This window comes from Melospiza melodia, chromosome Z (genome assembly GCF_035770615.1).
Source record: "Melospiza melodia melodia isolate bMelMel2 chromosome Z, bMelMel2.pri, whole genome shotgun sequence".
Classification (NCBI taxonomy): domain Eukaryota; kingdom Metazoa; phylum Chordata; class Aves; order Passeriformes; family Passerellidae; genus Melospiza; species Melospiza melodia.
The window spans coordinates 56,483,224-56,499,762 of record NC_086226.1 but is presented as its reverse complement, the minus strand read 5'-3'; the positions used below and the strand labels follow the sequence as shown (position 1 = coordinate 56,499,762).

At 41.8% G+C, this 16,539-nt stretch overlaps 1 protein-coding gene across 7 annotated transcripts in view; it reads left to right on the top strand.

Moving 5' to 3' along the window:
* Positions 1-15,214, top strand: part of SLC35D2 (solute carrier family 35 member D2) — a 62,794-nt gene extending 47,580 nt beyond the window's left edge. For 3 of the 7 annotated variants that reach the window (XR_010031316.1, XR_010031314.1, XR_010031319.1), the window contains 3 exons: positions 8,269-8,398; positions 9,528-9,915; positions 12,161-15,214. Coding sequence is in view for 2 of the 7 variants with exons in the window: in XM_063181040.1 (XP_063037110.1) it covers positions 8,269-8,388 (120 nt within the window). In the remaining 5 variants the exon portion in view is untranslated. The remainder of the gene's footprint in view (positions 1-8,268; positions 8,399-9,527; positions 9,916-12,160) is intronic. The other 4 variants (XM_063181040.1, XM_063181039.1, XR_010031315.1 and 1 more) reach the window with 3 other exon arrangements.
* Positions 15,215-16,539: the final 1,325 nt, after the last annotated feature.

Below are 16,539 nucleotides of genomic sequence, written 5' to 3'. Positions count from 1 at the left end.
TGCCCCGTGAGCAATCACCAGTGGTATTCCTCAGGAATTCACTGTAGGACCAGTTCTGGTCAACAACTTTATCCATGATCTGGATGCAGGACTTGAAAGCACCATTAGCAAGTGTGCCAATCATACCAAACTGAGAGGTGCTGCTGACTCTCTCAAGGCACAAGAGCCTTGCAGAGGGATCTGAAATAGATTGGAGCATTGGGTAATTATCAGTGGCATGAAATTAAACAAGAACAAATCCAGATTCTGCCCCTGGCATGCAGTAAGGCTGGGCACGAGTATAAGCTGGGAGAGGAGTGTGTGTGGAGCAGCCTGCCAAAGGGCTCTGGGGGTGCTGGTGGGCAGCAGCTCAGGGTGAGCCAGCAGTGTGTGCCCGGGCAGCCAGGAGGGCAAACCCCATCCCGGGGGGCAGCAGACACAGCATCACCAGCTGGGATTGGGATCATCCTGCTGGATTCAGCCCTGCTGCCCTCACCCTGAGTCCTGTGTGCAGGGCTGGGCCCCACGCTCTGAGAAGGGTGGGAAGGAGGTCCTGGAATGGTCCGGAGGAGGACAGCAGAGCTGGTGGAAGGCTGGAAGGCACATGCTGTGAGGAGGGGCTGCGGGCTCTGGGTCTGTCTGGGCTGGAGAGAAGGAGGCTCAGGGGTGACCTCATTGCTCTGTACAGCTCCCTGGGCAGGGGACATGGAGAGGGAGGCACTGATCTCTCTGCTCTGGACATCAGGAAGCACCTTCCTATTGAGAGAATGGTGAAACACTGTCACAGTCTTCCCAGAAATGTGGTGGATGTTCTGTGCCTGTCAATGCACCTGGACAGTGCCATTCACATTGGGCTTTAACTGCTAGTCGGCCCTGAAGTGGTCAGGCAGCTAAACTACACAATCTCTTTAAGTCCTTTCCAACTATTTTATCCTGGGCTAGGTTTGTTTCTGCTATTTAATCAGATATATTTCTGCTAATTAAAAATCTGTAACTTTCAAATGTCTTTCAATTTTGCATGTTTATTTAACTTCTGCATTTCAAAAAGTATTTGTAAAACACTTGTATGAAGATAGCAAGGACTCTATTAATAAATGAGATTTTTTGCCAAATGTGAGGGACAGTCTCTGTAATCTTTGCCATGTAGATGGAAGAGAAATCACAAAATGTATCCTGCTGGGTCCAGAAATTCCTGTCTGCTGCATTGAAGTTAATGACATCTATGGACAACACATCATAGACATATATTATAGCACCATTTAGGTCCCAGCTTTCTGCAAATCTCCTAAATTTGTTGTTATAAATCTCAAAAACAACCAAAAACAACTCAGGACTGAGCTGAGATATCTGAACTGAAATAATGAAAATTGCAATACACAAAATGATATGTATCTTTCCTGCAGTATAATCAGATTTAGCCCAGAGCTGCAAACAGTTGTAAAAAAATCACTTCACTCACATGGGCTCCTATCAGTTGGTTCTGCCACTGAATTCAGTGAGTGCTGATACACTTATGTTCTTTCATGTCAGAATTGGAAATAAAACTATTACTTGAATATTATCACCCGATGTAGAAAACATCTGGAAATGAGACATCTATGCTGGACATTTCAGCATTGCTGGTTTGAAAAGCAAGGAATAGAAACTCTTTGTTCATCACTCCATAAAGACTATGTTCTCAAGTGATTAAACTGTATTCTTTGAAGTGTTATATTTGTGCAGCTGTGCAGCAAATAAGTACAGAATACAAGATATGTTACATATTGCATGTACACCAAAAGCTGTTGAAGTTCCTGGGGGAAGTGTGCATTGAATAGGAGGCCCAAGTGTGGAATGTAGGGTTTGTGTTTGTAGAAGTGCCTATTTCTGTACGTATGTATGTGTCCAGTCAATGCATCCTCAGGTACTGCATGGATGCAGTGCGTGTGTCTTTCCCAGTTCATCCACTCTGAGCACATCCAGAGGCCCTGTCCCCAGGCAGCTCTCTGCAGGTTTGATTTGCATGCATTGGTAGGTCCTGCAGGGTGAAACAACTCCTAAGGAGCGGGGACTGCTCCTGCTCTGACTGAGGCAGTGGCGGTCACTCCGGGATTCAGTCACAGCAGCAACAAACCTGAGCACTCCCATGCCTGCAGCTCGTCATGATCCCAACAGTATAGCTACAAATCCCTTTATTTTCCCTCTGACTTTCACACCATTTACCCAACTCCTGTTAAAGAATACACTTTCACCCTTCCTACAATGACAATGTTTTGTTGCTGGATACAAATGTTTATCCGACATACAGGGACCCTGGTAACACAGAGGTACCATTGGTACAGGCATGGGTTAGTGAGTAAGAGACTTGGTTTCCAAGGTTTGCAAGTCCTGTCATCCGTGACAAATGACAATTCCATGTTTCTTGTCTCACACCAGTTTATGGTTGTGCATTCTGTGTGAGTCTTGCAGGCGGTTGAATAGAGAGCCGAGCAACCAGCTCAGTGTTGATTTGTTTCTCTTGATGAACATAAGGATACTGTTACTTGCTGCTCCTGCATGGTCAGTCTGTGGAGCATCCTTGTTTGACCTTCCAGCTCAGGCAGATGCTGTGATTCATGGGGTGTCCTGAGCAGGGCCAGGAGTTGGACTGGATAATCCTCATCAGTTCTGTCCAACTCAGCATACTCGAGGATTCTATTATTTTGTTTTTCTATTTGCACAATATTAGGCCGGATCCTGCTGACTTCCAATCTTCTAATGACAAAGTAGAAATACTTTCTCTAATGATAAATTACCTAAGTCTGCAAAAAGAGGTTTCTCTTCCTTTGACGTCTCAGAGAGGTTAATGAGTGGATCAGACACCAATGTGTAAGCTTGGAGGAGAAGCAATCATACCTTCCTCTTCATTTTGTACACCACGTATTCTCTCTGAGCACTGAACAAACAACACAAAAGTTATAGTATCTGCTCTTGCTCTGAGTTACATTATCTGCCCTTGCTCTGGGGCGTGGTTCATGGGGAAATGGAAACAGAAGGGAAAAATGGCAATTCTTCCCAGTACTCCCCACCTATGGAGAAGGTGAAGGAGCAGACCAGCAAGTCAGGCCTCCTGCTTCTCCCACAGAACCCATAGCATGGAATTTCCTCTTTTGTGATAAAACATTGGTAGTAACCACAAAATTGCACGCTGGAGCAGTGGCTTGTCACGGAAGGATTCAGTATTATCCCTGTTTATGGAGTGGAAAGAAGTATGGAGAGTTGAAGCCCCTGCCCAAGCCACCTGGAGGAAGGAGGATCCCCTCAAGACAAACACTGTTCACCTCTCCTTGGCTTCATCCTCCAAGGAGCCTTTGACTTCTAAGGAGATTCACAGCTCAGAAAGTCAAATGCCTCAAAATTAGGAGAAAAAAACAATGGCTATCCATGTAGAGCCAAACTCTGCTGGGCTTATGTGCTTATATCCTGACCCCACCAAACCTGGGAGTTTGGTGAAAAGTTGCCATCCATGCCTTAATGGGGGGTTATGCCTCCTTTTCCCAGGGTCCCTGGAACAGGGAATTACAGAATTGTTTACATTGGGAAAAAACTTCAAAGATCATCTACTCCAAAACCTCTGCCACGGGCAGAGGCACCTTCAGGAAACTCAGCCTGTTTTTCTGAGCAGTGACAGAATAGAAAAGAGATAGAAGAGCACTGGACCTGTGGAAAAAAGAAATTGGGTCAGAAATACAGTGTAGTGCACAAAGCAAAATATTTCAAGGCCCTCTCCTTTCTTCACACATTCACACTGGTTACATTCCCCAACTTTTCCCTGGGAGCATGCATGTGCATAGTCACATATGTGTGATGCCATAGTGTTGGTGGCCTGAGTTACCTTGAAGTTGGTCTTCAATAAGGGCCACAAAAAAATAAAAAAAAAATTGGAGAAAGTCAGACCTTTTTGTCCTTGAGGCTCCTTTCAGGTATAAAAGTGCAAATGTTCATTCGGGGTTTTGAATACATAGTGTGCAGGCCAATATAGAGTTGAGTGAGGGTTTTGCTGATTTGTTAGGTTTTTTGTTTAGTTGGTTTTTTGGTCTTCTGGGGCTGTAGGGGTTTTGTTTGTTTGTTTTGTTTTTTTGTTTTGGTTTTGTGTTTTGGTTTTTGGTGTTTTTTGTTTGTGGTTTTGTTCTTTCAGTTTTGGTTCGGTTTGGGGGTTTTGAGGTTTTTTTTTAATTTTTTCAGTTTGGCTTGGTTTGGTTTTCTTGTTGTTTTGTTGGGTTTTTTGTTTTTTTGTTTTTTACTTTTGACTACTTTTCTGTTGGTTTCATTGTGTTTATTTCCCCCAAAATACCTCTTTTTGGAGTAAAGATAAAACAATTTACAGCTGTGGGATGCAAACTTCAAATCTTTGACTCACATAGATTTTAGTTATTACATTAGTCACATGCTCAGGCAAAGCATAAAATCACTCCAGGAAAAAAATCTCTCCAGTTAGCTCAAGACGACTAGATTAAGGAAAAGAGGAACTATGCAGTGCAGGATTGCTTTTAAAAATATGTTGTATTCAATCAGGGAATTACATCAGCACTTGAGTCAAAGCCGTACTTTCATGAAGATTGGAGCTTCAAGTTTGTCTAGACAAGTAATTTACAGCAAGGGGAAAAATCTAAACCATTGAATCCTAATGTTGTAAACAGTCTGTTATCAAGACTGGTAATACAGACAGAGCTCTGCTTTTCTCAAGGACCACCCACAAGAGAAAGAATTTGATATGGCAACTTGCCTGAAAAATTTATTTATGATACCCCAGTATGTGGTAGCTGCATGAAAGAGCTGTACGAGTGGGGAGTGCTTTGCTGAGGGAGCAGCTGATGGGATTGGCCTTGACAGTGACTGCAGCATGCACTTCAGAAATGCCAGTCCTCCTAAAACACAGAATAAAGACAGGGAGTCTTCAAAGAGCCACTTGACTATTCTGCTCTGTCCTTTGGTCTTTCCGGCATTATGGCATTTCAAGAATCCCAAATTAATCATAACATGTGTAAAGGGACAGTTGTCTTTCCTCCAGCCCCCTTTCCTTTTAAAGAGCCTTCTTGATTAAGAGCCTACTTGCAGACCTTCTGCATGGTCTTTGAGCCACAGTAGCACATATCCTGGTGCATATGGGTTTCTGAAGGTGAGGGCAGAGCTCAGCATTACAACCCAGAGTTTTCCAAAGTGAGACACACCATCAGTCACTGTCGGCGGCTGCAGCAGGAGCATGGCAGACATCTGGTATAAACTGCCCCTTGACAGCCCCTAGCATCTCCTGAGACCACTGTAGGACAATGAGAGCTTTCTAAATCCCCTTTTCAGTCTTAGATATTAGAGCTGGATACCAGCATCCACACTCACACATTTTAGAACAGTCTGTGTGATCTACATTGAAATTGCTGTCCAGCTTACTGAGAGAATTGAGAGAGAGATAGCAAAATACACTTCTAACTGAAGTCCCCTACATTGATTTTGGTGTATTTTAACATTTCAGAAATTATTAGAATCAAGAGTGACTGAAATGTTACATAAAGCATATTTTGAACTAAAGCTATCTAAACTTTTCCAATGTTTCAAATCTAGCTGAATCTGGGCATTTGTCATGAAAAACTGAGGCAGACACACCGAAAAGGAGACGACCTGTAAAACAGTTCTCTCCTCTCCACAATGTTTTGGGGTTTTGATTTTAGTGGGTTTGGCTGGGTTTGGGTTTTTTTTGCTTTGGTTTGGGTTTTTTTCCACTTTGTTTTGGCTTTGAGTGTTTTTTAAGGGGTTGACTGGTTGTGAGTTTTTGCTGTTGTTGTTGCTGCCAAAAAGAAAGGTACATGAAAAAACAAAAGGGTGATTAGCGTTCCTGGCTACTTGTTTGGTGAAGAAATACACAAAAAAGGAAGCTGGCCCAAGAGGGTTATTACATTCTTCTCTTCCCTTCTCTTTCCTCTACTGCTCTACAAAGTTCCAAGTTGAATGGTTCAGGAGTGAGTGGGGAGCAAGGTCAAACACATCTTTACACAATGAAATCACATCTTGATAGCTTTGCTAGCTCAAGGGGAGAGTATAAAATCTACTGGAGGATGACCTGTTGCATTTTGCAATGCCCTGAATTATCCAGGCAGCTAGGATTGTTACTCCCTAGGAACAAATTTAAAATATTTAGGGTATTCCCAAGGAACTTTTTGGAAAATCTGTGTGGCAAAACAATTGTTGCTACCGTTCAAAATGCTAAAGGCCTGAGGCCTGTTTCAATACAACAAGAGACTTTGTTGAAACTGTGACCTGGGAGGTGATGTCCTCCCGCCAGCAGGCTTTGCTATGTTGTGAGCACAGTGTGAGTCTGTGCTGGTGAAATACCTTCACTGAACAGGTCCATGAAAATTATATTGAGATCAAAGTTCTTTTCACCGTCTTCAAATAGACATTCAACTAAAATTTGCTGTAGAAGTAAATAGTGGGAAGAAACAATGACAAAAATGTGTTTGTGCAGAAATATTTGGAAAAGGAAAGGAAGAAGTCAAAAGCAGCTATTTTGACGTAGATTAAAGCCTATTTTGGGTGCAGGAGAGAGGAGGTTGTGTCTGGCCCCAGTGCCTGACCTGGATCAATAGAAGGGGAGTGATCTAGGCTGAGGACTGATGCAGGTACAGGGCTCAGTAGGGAGTCTGTGATTATTAAGACCTCTGGATCAAAGTGTCTCTCCATGAAGATATGAACATTTGTCCCACATCAAAGACACTAAGATGTGAAGCCACCTTTTTGGAAGACTTATTGCAGACATAGGGAGGCTGGTTAGTATTACTGCTGTTTAATGGCTTAGAATATGATAATACTGTGAGTATTGGGAAACGCAGTTCTTTCCCTACAGATTGGACAGCCTAAATGGCTTCTGGAAGAAAATAGATGCAGCCTATATAAGGATTATAGCTGCTTCCTGTCCAGGGTAGGCTAACTTCTACAAGTGTGCTTCAGAAAGTACTGATCTGTCAGCACAGAAAGTAAGCAGGAGAAAGGCTTCCAGTGACCTCAGTGGGCTTCGGCTCAATCCCTATTGAGAAAGAATGAACCTGCAGAAAGCAAGACATCTTCTGCTGAAAGCAGATATTGTGTTTCAAGGAAAACTATAGTATTGTAATCTGTCTACATTCAGTTCTAACAGGTTTTTTACACAGCACGAATGAATCTCTTGCAGGGAAGTGACCCAACTGAGTTAATCAGACCAACTGACAATTCTTACTGAATATTGAAGTGCTATTATTGAAACTATGAGAGCAAAATACCAGATTTTAAACGCTTATGTAGGATGGGCGAGCCAGTGCCTGGGAATGAGGTGTAGCAAGGCCTCACTCCTGGAACAGGCATAGCAAGGACGTGCTCTGCAGGGAAGCGAGCAGGTTTGTGCTGCTGACATGAGGAACCATCCATCTTATGCCATACTGGAAAACAGCAGCACTGCCTGGCACCTGAAACTGTCTGCTGGGAAGCAGCAACCCAAGAGTTGGCCTCACCCCTGAGACATGCTGCAAGAGCGTGCAACCAAAACACAGTCAGCAGTGCAACCCCAGCTTGTGCGTGGGGAACAGCAATGGTGCCTCGCCAGGAGCACTCCAAATTGCATGAAAAGCAGAACAACTCAGGGCTGAGAGAACAAATTAGACCTGTAGGTTTTATGCACACTGCTGTTTAAATAAAGTTCTCAAGTTCGAGGCAGCCATGCAGCTATCTGGGCAGGTGCCTCTGGGGGGCACTATGACCACAAAATGAAACCCTGGAAAATTTGGCTGCTGTTTTATTCCCCTGGTTTTTTTTTCGTCTAATGGCATTGCATTCATTCGTACACTCGTACACTCATTCAGCTGCTCTCTCCAAGATATATACTGAGGGTTTTTTGTTTGCATGGGTCTTTTTTAGGAGAAATGAAAGAAAAATTAAATGCTGATTTCGAGGGAGTTTTTCTTGAGACAGAGCACAGTGAAACCCAGATAAAGGCATCAGTGATCTCTGTTCTGCCTCAGCCATACACAGACCACAGCATGTTTCAGCTCCACTCTTAGGTCTGACTATCCAGCAGAAAGTCCTGCCTTCTGTACACCTCTCAACAGCATGCCATCCACATTAATAACTTCCGAAACACCTGACTAGGCATGCTCGCACCAAAAGCCCACTGATGTCAGCACAGAATTGAAGAAGGATCAACACTACAGGAGATCAGCCCATGGGGCACACCTGGTTCTGGTTTATGTCTGCTCTGCTTGCAAAGTTTGGTCTAAATCCCCTGTGTTGTTCCGTTCCTACCCACAGGCTAACATATGGCTGGGAGTCAGATCATCTGACTGCTTTATGGGCTCTTATCTTTCACTGTGCTGCACACAAGAAGAAATACTTCTGGATCTTGCTCTGGTAGAGCAAACAATTATATAAGTGACATTAGGTAAATAAAACATCTTTTTGCCTTTGAAGAACACAAAAGAGTGTTATATATCTTGCTGATCAAAGGTTTTATATTGCCCTTTTTGTTACACACACTGATTGTTGTATTTGTCTAATGTTTACAGCATGTACAGCTGCTTTAATCTGTCACTCAGATTTCATAGTTTGTCTGCCTTTGGTTTTATCTCAGCTTTGAACAATAAGGCTTAGTGAGAAAGTATAACTGGATATTTATGCCCCCTTTTTATTCCAGCTTAGGTTTTCACCTGCATCTTCTTTCTAATCCATTCCACCCCCTACTTTCCAGCCTGTGCTGAGCAGCACTGATGATTTAAGATTATAGTAAACAGGATGGAAATATTTCAGATATCATCGGAATGGTATTCTCCCTCACACACAGTGACAGAGGAACTTGAGTGTGCATGCAAGAGTGGGAGAAAAAAAAAGAAGGCTGTAAAAGGAACTGAATTTAGGCATTGGCAGCCAGACAGTGGTGTTTTCTGGCAGACTGGCAGCTGCAAGTTGCCTGGAGGCTTTTTGGGCATGGTCAGGAACCACAGAGGCCGTGGAGCCAGTTTCATGACATCCTCAAGAGCACAGCCAGACAGTCACACACAGACTTCACAGAACCATTTTAAAGCATTCTTAAATCTAAATCACCTTGAATTGTAGAGTCCAGAGCTGACTTTCTAAAAATGTAAATGAAGTTCTGAGCCTATGTGAAAGTTGTGAGACAAGTATAACTTGTAACTTCAGCTTTTTCAATTCATCTGAATGCATATCTGTTTTAAACAAATAAGTATTGATTCCCTGATATTTTAGAGTGGAGAACCCAACTCAGCTTAAACAAATAAAGGAGCTCATCTCAGTGGGCTCCTCCAGGGCTTGCTGCAGCTTGGCCTGTGTCGGATTCTTTCACTGATCTCTGGTACCTAGACAGGTCAGGCAGTGAATTTGTTTCTTGACTTCTTTAATTTGTTTTCTTCCTTAGATGGGACCAATACCTGTGAAAACTAAAGCCTCTTTAAGATGAAAATTAATGAAACCAGTTTTGCTAACAAGAGTTGAATACTTTGTGACTTTAATCAAGGGCCATTCTTTACCTTGTTTGTCTCTACTGTATTTTACAGAGGCAGAATATCTGGGTCACCTGGAGAGAAAACCTTTTGATGAATAAAGATGTGCATGCTAGGAAGTGGAGAAGAAAGAAACCTAGAGAGGAGCTGTCTAGGGAAAGGGATGTGAGATTTACAGGAGAAGTGTCCCTGGTGGCAAAAGAAGCTTGGAGAAATGTCTGCAAGGTGTGGGTTCTGGACATAGCCTCCAGTGAGACAACCAAAGGAGGACAGCTGCAGACTGAAAGACTAGGAATATGTCACAGCTGAGGTACTAGAACAAAGACCAAGGAGAGCAAAAGATGTCCATGAAGATGGAAATCAGCTTGTGAGGCAAATGTCTAATTCCCAAAGCCAAGTGGAAAGAGTTTCTGTAGAGGGGAAATTGAGAAAGCAGCAACAGGTAAGTAATTTCATTTTGCTTTCAGTGCTATAAAAGCAGTGAAAATCTTTAAACCTTTCCAATATGACTGATTCTGCCTGTCCCATTGCTTCTCCACAAGTCTGCAGGCTTGTGGAGTCGTTCTAGCAGCTCACTCTTATTCCTAAGGGTCCTAAAACTCCTTGCTGCTACCTGGCTTGAAATGTGTGCCCATCAGGGGGCAAAACCAACACCAATTCCATTTTTCTCCCTCCTTCTCTATAATTTTGGACTGTGAAGTGAATATGAGTTCAGTCACCTAATGGGAATGAGCTGAGGGTCGTGTGGCCCCTGCTGCACCTGAATTTTAAATTTATTTATTTCAGTTTATCTTCTGAGGCTATTTTCCTGCAAGATAATGTAGTACAGCACACAGCCCACAGTTTTAATTAAAGCCTGAGAATGTTTTTTAAGGAAGTTCTACAGACTGCAAAAAGACCAAACGCTTCTGAGGATGTTGTATGTATATCACACTTAACCACATGCACCCAATGTGAGTTGCTCAGAATGGATAAGCAAAGCACACTCTGCCCTTTTCTTCAGTGCAGGAATAATTTTGAAAACAAGAATGTTTAAGGATTAATTCCCTACCAAAAGAAAAACCAAACCAGCAGAAGCTCTCGGTGTCTGAGACAAATGCTTGCAGAACATTGTCTAACCATCTACACATGCTGATTTTATAGACCCAGGCTTTAAAAGGCAGCTTTCTTCTCCCAGAGCTCCACCCACATCATAAATCAATAAATAGATCAATAAATAAAGTAACAAAATATCTCTGCTGCTGGTGCACAGTAGATGCCAGTTTCTCTTCCTGTTCTGTTTGGCTTCCAATGGATCGTGTTCCAATGAATGGCACAGAGTGGGTGGCCCATACATTGATAATCACCTTAATTTTCAGAGTTGCCTCCATTACTGAACTGTGTCACTGATCCCGTCTGGATTACAGAAACCAATTTTACTGATGAAATCACAGAGAATTTCAGTAAAAGTTGAATAATATTCTTTCAATATTGAATAACTGTGTGGGTCTGGCTGTGCTTGCAACATAGGCATATGGCAAGCACATGAACAACATGCTGTACTCTGAACCTATTGTTTTAGTTTGTTTCTAGCAGTTTCAGTCCAGAAAAATCCATTGCTAGTAAATTACTTGTGATGGTTTGTTAGGAGAAAAAGATGTCACAGCAGAAGAATATCCTCTCTCCTTAATGCCCTCCCTTCCCCCTGCCTGTTGAGAGAGTATTGATGTTGCACACAAACAACTTTTTCATTTTCTTTTCCCTAAGTATAAGCAAGTCTGGCAAAAAGAAAGTAAACTTCATGATTTAATAAGAGTAAATCAAGATTTGTCAGGAAAGATAGTCCTTTGTTAGATTGAGTTTCATACTTGGATAAAACAGGAAATCTTACAGACACATATGCCCTCCTCCAGATTCTAATGTAATAAAAAATATTGCCTCTCCTCAAAAACACTGTCCACTTTTATCCTTGTACATTGCATCACAGCTATGTCAACACAACATTCATATCCTTGTGAGCAACAATCACAGATACTTGTTTCTTATTTGAAAATTTCAGATGTTGCTTTTGGAGTTTTTGAGGACACACTCGCAGCCATCTCACCTTCTTTTACATTCTGTAATGGCTTTGGGCATTAGACATTTGCCTCACAAGCTGATTTCCATCTTCATGGACATCTTTTGCTGTCCTAGGTCTTTGTAACAGACTTCACAGTAAAACTGAAAATCAGTGTATTTTTTAAATTTTGTTTTAACTTTTAGATATAATACTTTTATATATTCTCTAATCTAGTTGCAAACTTCTGCTTAATGTCAGCAACAAGTTCTCTTTTCTTAACAGCTGCTTAACAACTCTATAGAGACAGCCTCTGGCTCCCCAGGTGCCATGTAATTCCAGCAGTGGGCATATTCCAAATCCCACTTAAATGTGGAGTAATTTTCTACTTTTTCCACAAGAGAAGGGCCACCCAGCACAGTCTGATACATCTGATATGTTGGAAGTGCTCACAAACACAGCAAGAAAGTAACTATTGCTTTTTCAGTACATTTTCGCACCCTATTTGATGCTGTAGCACATCCAGATAGTGCATCCATGTCTATGCTGGAGATGGCAATTTCCTGCTTTAAAGCTGTTCCTCCACATGCATTTGGCCTTCTCATTTTTCTTCATCAACCATCTCCTCATGAAATCTTAATTTCTGTTGTAGGGTGTTTATTACCTCCCCAGCGAAGCGGTGCGGACGGAGCACAGCCTCTTAAAGGATTTGAGATTCTTCCCTTGATCTGGGCATGGCTGCCTGCCTCTCCCTGGGAACAGCCGCTGTGTGGAGCATCACTCATCCTCTTCCTTACAGGACTGCTCTTTGTCCCTGCTACTCAAAAGCTGTGCTGCTGAACCTGGCCTTGAGCAATGTGAAAGTGTGCCACGTAATCTGATGTGAGGTGACACATCAGGTCAGCTCCTCTGGGGATGAGGTGTTGCCCCCAGTTCCACCAATCATCAGGTTATCTAGCAGCCAGCTACCTGGCCAAAGAAGCACAGCCCGTGTACACAAAAGTGGAATTCAGCTAATTTCACCTCCAGAAGCTACTTTCTATGTTGAATGTGGCAACATAATTCAGGAGGCAAGCAGAGTTCCTCTAGGGGCTGGTAAGCTGCCTTTGCCCTGCTAGGGTGACTTCCCAATGTTCCAGCAGCACCCTGTGGAGCATCCACGTAGGGAAAGCTACACCTAAGCTTGGAGGTAGAGTTACACTGGGATGACCCCAAGCACTCTCAGGGCCATATTAGTCCTTTTCCTCTTCTGGAGGCGCTGGACATTTTAGCGTTCGTGTAAATAAAGTATGTGTGAAACGTGTTGTATCTTTCCACACAGACACACATGCATGACACAAATGCTCTGAGGCTATCGGGTCATTTATAATGCTCTTTGGTTTTTATTACCAAGTAGACACAATATTTTTCATGTACACAACTTGCATATTCACTATTATTTTCAGCTGTTTTAAAGTAATAAATATTCTCATGCACCTGGACATAGTGGTGCTGCAATTCTTATACATTTGCCTCTCTCCCATCACTTATTTTAAAAGTTCAGTATTGGTCTTTTTCTTATATTTCCTATGGTGTTACTCTAAATACATGTATGATCTTAAAAAAAAAAAAAAAAGAAAAAAGAAAAAAGAAAAAAAAAAGCCAATGGAGCTGCCATTTCTCTGCAATCTTGTCGAGACAAGACTCTGCATGGTGCTTCCAAACAGAATAATGGCATTTATCCCAAGGTGTGTTTCTAGCTGTGCTCCCCCTATCCCCAGCAGTCTGTGTGGTGCACTGACATAAATTTGTACTTGTGAGAGTGCACTACCACATAGGGAGCAATAGCTGCCTTTCAAAATGCATCTTTTTTCTTTTGAGAGCTTTTGCTATCAAGTCCAAACACTGGAAAAAATGGGAAGAATAAATCCTCCAATCACACAATTTACAAAGTGTGAAGCTTTAGGATATTAAAATATTATTAAAAGAGTCTTCACTTTGTTGGGTTCACTCACGTCCTCTGCATTGAACTTGACTTGCTCTAGTTAATATGATGTTTCCTTAAGTCAGAGAAAAAACCAAAGGAACAGAGTGAAGCATAAAGGACATATAATCAGGCCAAGACCTCTGGTATCAGGAAAGGACTAAGAACAATCAGTGACACTGGAACACAGATGCACTTATGCCTATAGAAGCATAATAGCTTTGTTCTCAATTCAGATATATTTTGAAGGTATAATAAAATGTTACACTGCAGTTTCTCATGATATGATGTCCTGGGTGGATCCTGACATACATCAGCATTTTAGAAATGACATCTAACATCTAGCAAGAAATGAAACATAATTCTCCAGGTTTACAAGAACGAGTAATAAAGACCATGAGTGATGGTCTGGCAGAAAAGTCCTGGCAAGGAGGATTACAGTGGATTTTAATATGACTTTGGAATGTCATGTAAGGGTAGTTTTGAAGTCTACATATTTTGGAATCTGCTTCTCTCTCCATGTACCCCAGCTTTAGCACGGCTGCATCAGAAAAACTGAATGAGTGGCATTATGCACGTGGTATTGTGCAGATTTAACTGCTGGATTGTCCCCTGGGAGCCAGCCACTGAAGAAAGCCCTGCCACAGATTGTAACCTTTCTTCAGCAGAGGGGTGAGTCACAAGAACACATGCACACGTGTGACAATGTGTTTTTATAGGCCACACCTTCTCCCCTTTTTTGTTCCTGGTGGAAGACCCTTCACCTCTGAACAACTGAGTGCTTTAGGTGGCATGGCAGTCACTAGCTGCTCCTTCCATGCTGCTATTGGAATGACACTCACGTAAAGGGAAACTTCTTGATGGCAAAAGTTGTGGCCAATAGGGAGGGCATTCCTGATAATGTAATTATTAGCCAAAGGAGAAACTCTGGTCACCTCCAGCAGGCTTCTCTAAAATCCATCACAGCATTAACAGTAGAATTGTTGACAATTCTTGCTCCTCCTTCTTGGTGGGTGAAGTTCATTCTTAATGAGGGGCTTCTACTGCTAAACCGAGGCCATGCTTTCTGATTTTTTCAGTAGATGAAAAATGAGAGAGCTCCTAAGAACAGAGCTTAATCTGTGAAGAAATGGGGAACTCAGCATACTCACTTCATAAAGAAACCTCTAAGGAAATTTGGTCTGTTAAATTTCTCTAGTTTAATAGCTGTGAAGTCATAAAATTTAACAGAACAATGGTTTTCCATATAAAGGTCTCTTCAGTCAATAGTTCCTCTCTAAGCTGTTCCAAATCATCTTGGCTCCAATAAGATCAGATGCTCAAACAGCCAGTGCAGGAAACAGTGTGACTTCTATAGGTTTAGCAGCTGTTCAATACGTTCTGTTCTGGTGTACAATTCTGTCACATTTTTCACAGGCTTCTGTTATTGTGTCTATTAGACAGGACACATAAGAGATATTTTTTTAAAGCAGTTTGTGGAGGGAGGCATTGCCTTTTACAGTATTTTTTAATTGAGATGTAAACAGAAGTCCAACTTATTTAACCTGCAAATGGTTTTGTGGTAAATTAGCAATATAAAAGGGGACTATCTGAGCTTCCAGAGTCTGACAGGTGTTTTGCAGTCCCAGGTGGTGATTAATGTCAGTGATATTTATTTATCTCATGAACACTATGACAAATTAAAACACAGCCTATTGAATTTCTTGTGCTTGTTTCACCAGAAAATAAAAACAATATAAATTCTTTTAGTCCCAATTCTGTTCTCCTTATCTACAGGTCAATAAATCAGAAATACAGTGGAGACTGAACACATTTACTCGTCATGTAGCTCAAGTTCGTCAGTTGCCTTGCTTTCTCCAGCTGGAAGGGCATCTGCCCTGGGCTGGGTACCACGGGCTCTTGTCTCTTGCCAAGAGTGCTGTTGGAGGTTCACTGTCATCCTGCTGTGCCTTGCACTCATCACTGCTGCAGTGCTGTGGAAGGACGTGTCCCTGAGAACAAATTTCAGATTTCATTAAAAAACTGCGCCTCCCTAAACTTTACAGGGAGGATCAGTTGCATTTTCAACCACAGACAAACCAGGGAGTTGTAAAACAGTTGTTGGAGGGAATGCATGAGGCATTTTATTTAACCTACAATGCAGAGTTTCATTCAGAGATTTTTCTGTCTTGTAAAATACAGACGGACACATTTCTAAACAGCATGTCACTTCAAAATGTGAAACCAAAATTCTCAATTTTTTATTTAGGATGTCAATTAAAACTTTTGCTTTTCTCTGTAGGATTAAAACAACTCAACGTGTTCAACGTGAATTCCAGCTCACTTTTACAAAGGAAATATTGTCAAAACTAAGTCCAAACTGATAAAGCACAATTACTCTCTCTCTAACTGCATTTATTTCTAGATTATTTAGATTTAATGTTTTTTAGGCTTTGGTAGTATATTATTACAATTAATTTATTGCTTTGATGCAATAATTCCCTGGGGAAAAAAAATCCGGCATCGCTTACAATACTGTGGTCCCCTGTTTGGAGAGTTTTCATATGTGTGATAATTGGTCTGAGAATTACAGTGAAGCCAATGATAGCCAGTGTCTGCCCAAAACTTGCAATCCAGATGTAAAATCAATAGAAGTGGTACATCTCTCAGCAGAAAACTGCCCCCTTCTCTTCTGGCAGATAGTTGGTATGAGTGGATTGTATCTCTAACTTTGAGAGTCTGATTTGATAACGCTGTAAATCCATAATAGAGATAGTCCAAACACAGGATTCTGGTAATGTCAGATGAGTCGGCTTTTGCATAAACAAATTTCAGATTATCCACATGTCAGACACATCCTTCAGTACTGAAACTCAGGGACTACATGAATTTATTTGAAGTCACAAATCTTGGACTGTCCTGGAGCTACTTGGATGACTGGAATGTATCTGCATTCCACAAAGATTCCAGCAGACTTCCCACCACACTAAAATATTCAGAATGGGAGCTGGTGGGTCATAATTACATTCATATATTCGCATGCTTGAGTGACAGTTTGTATATATTATTATCATGTTTCTTCATTTTCT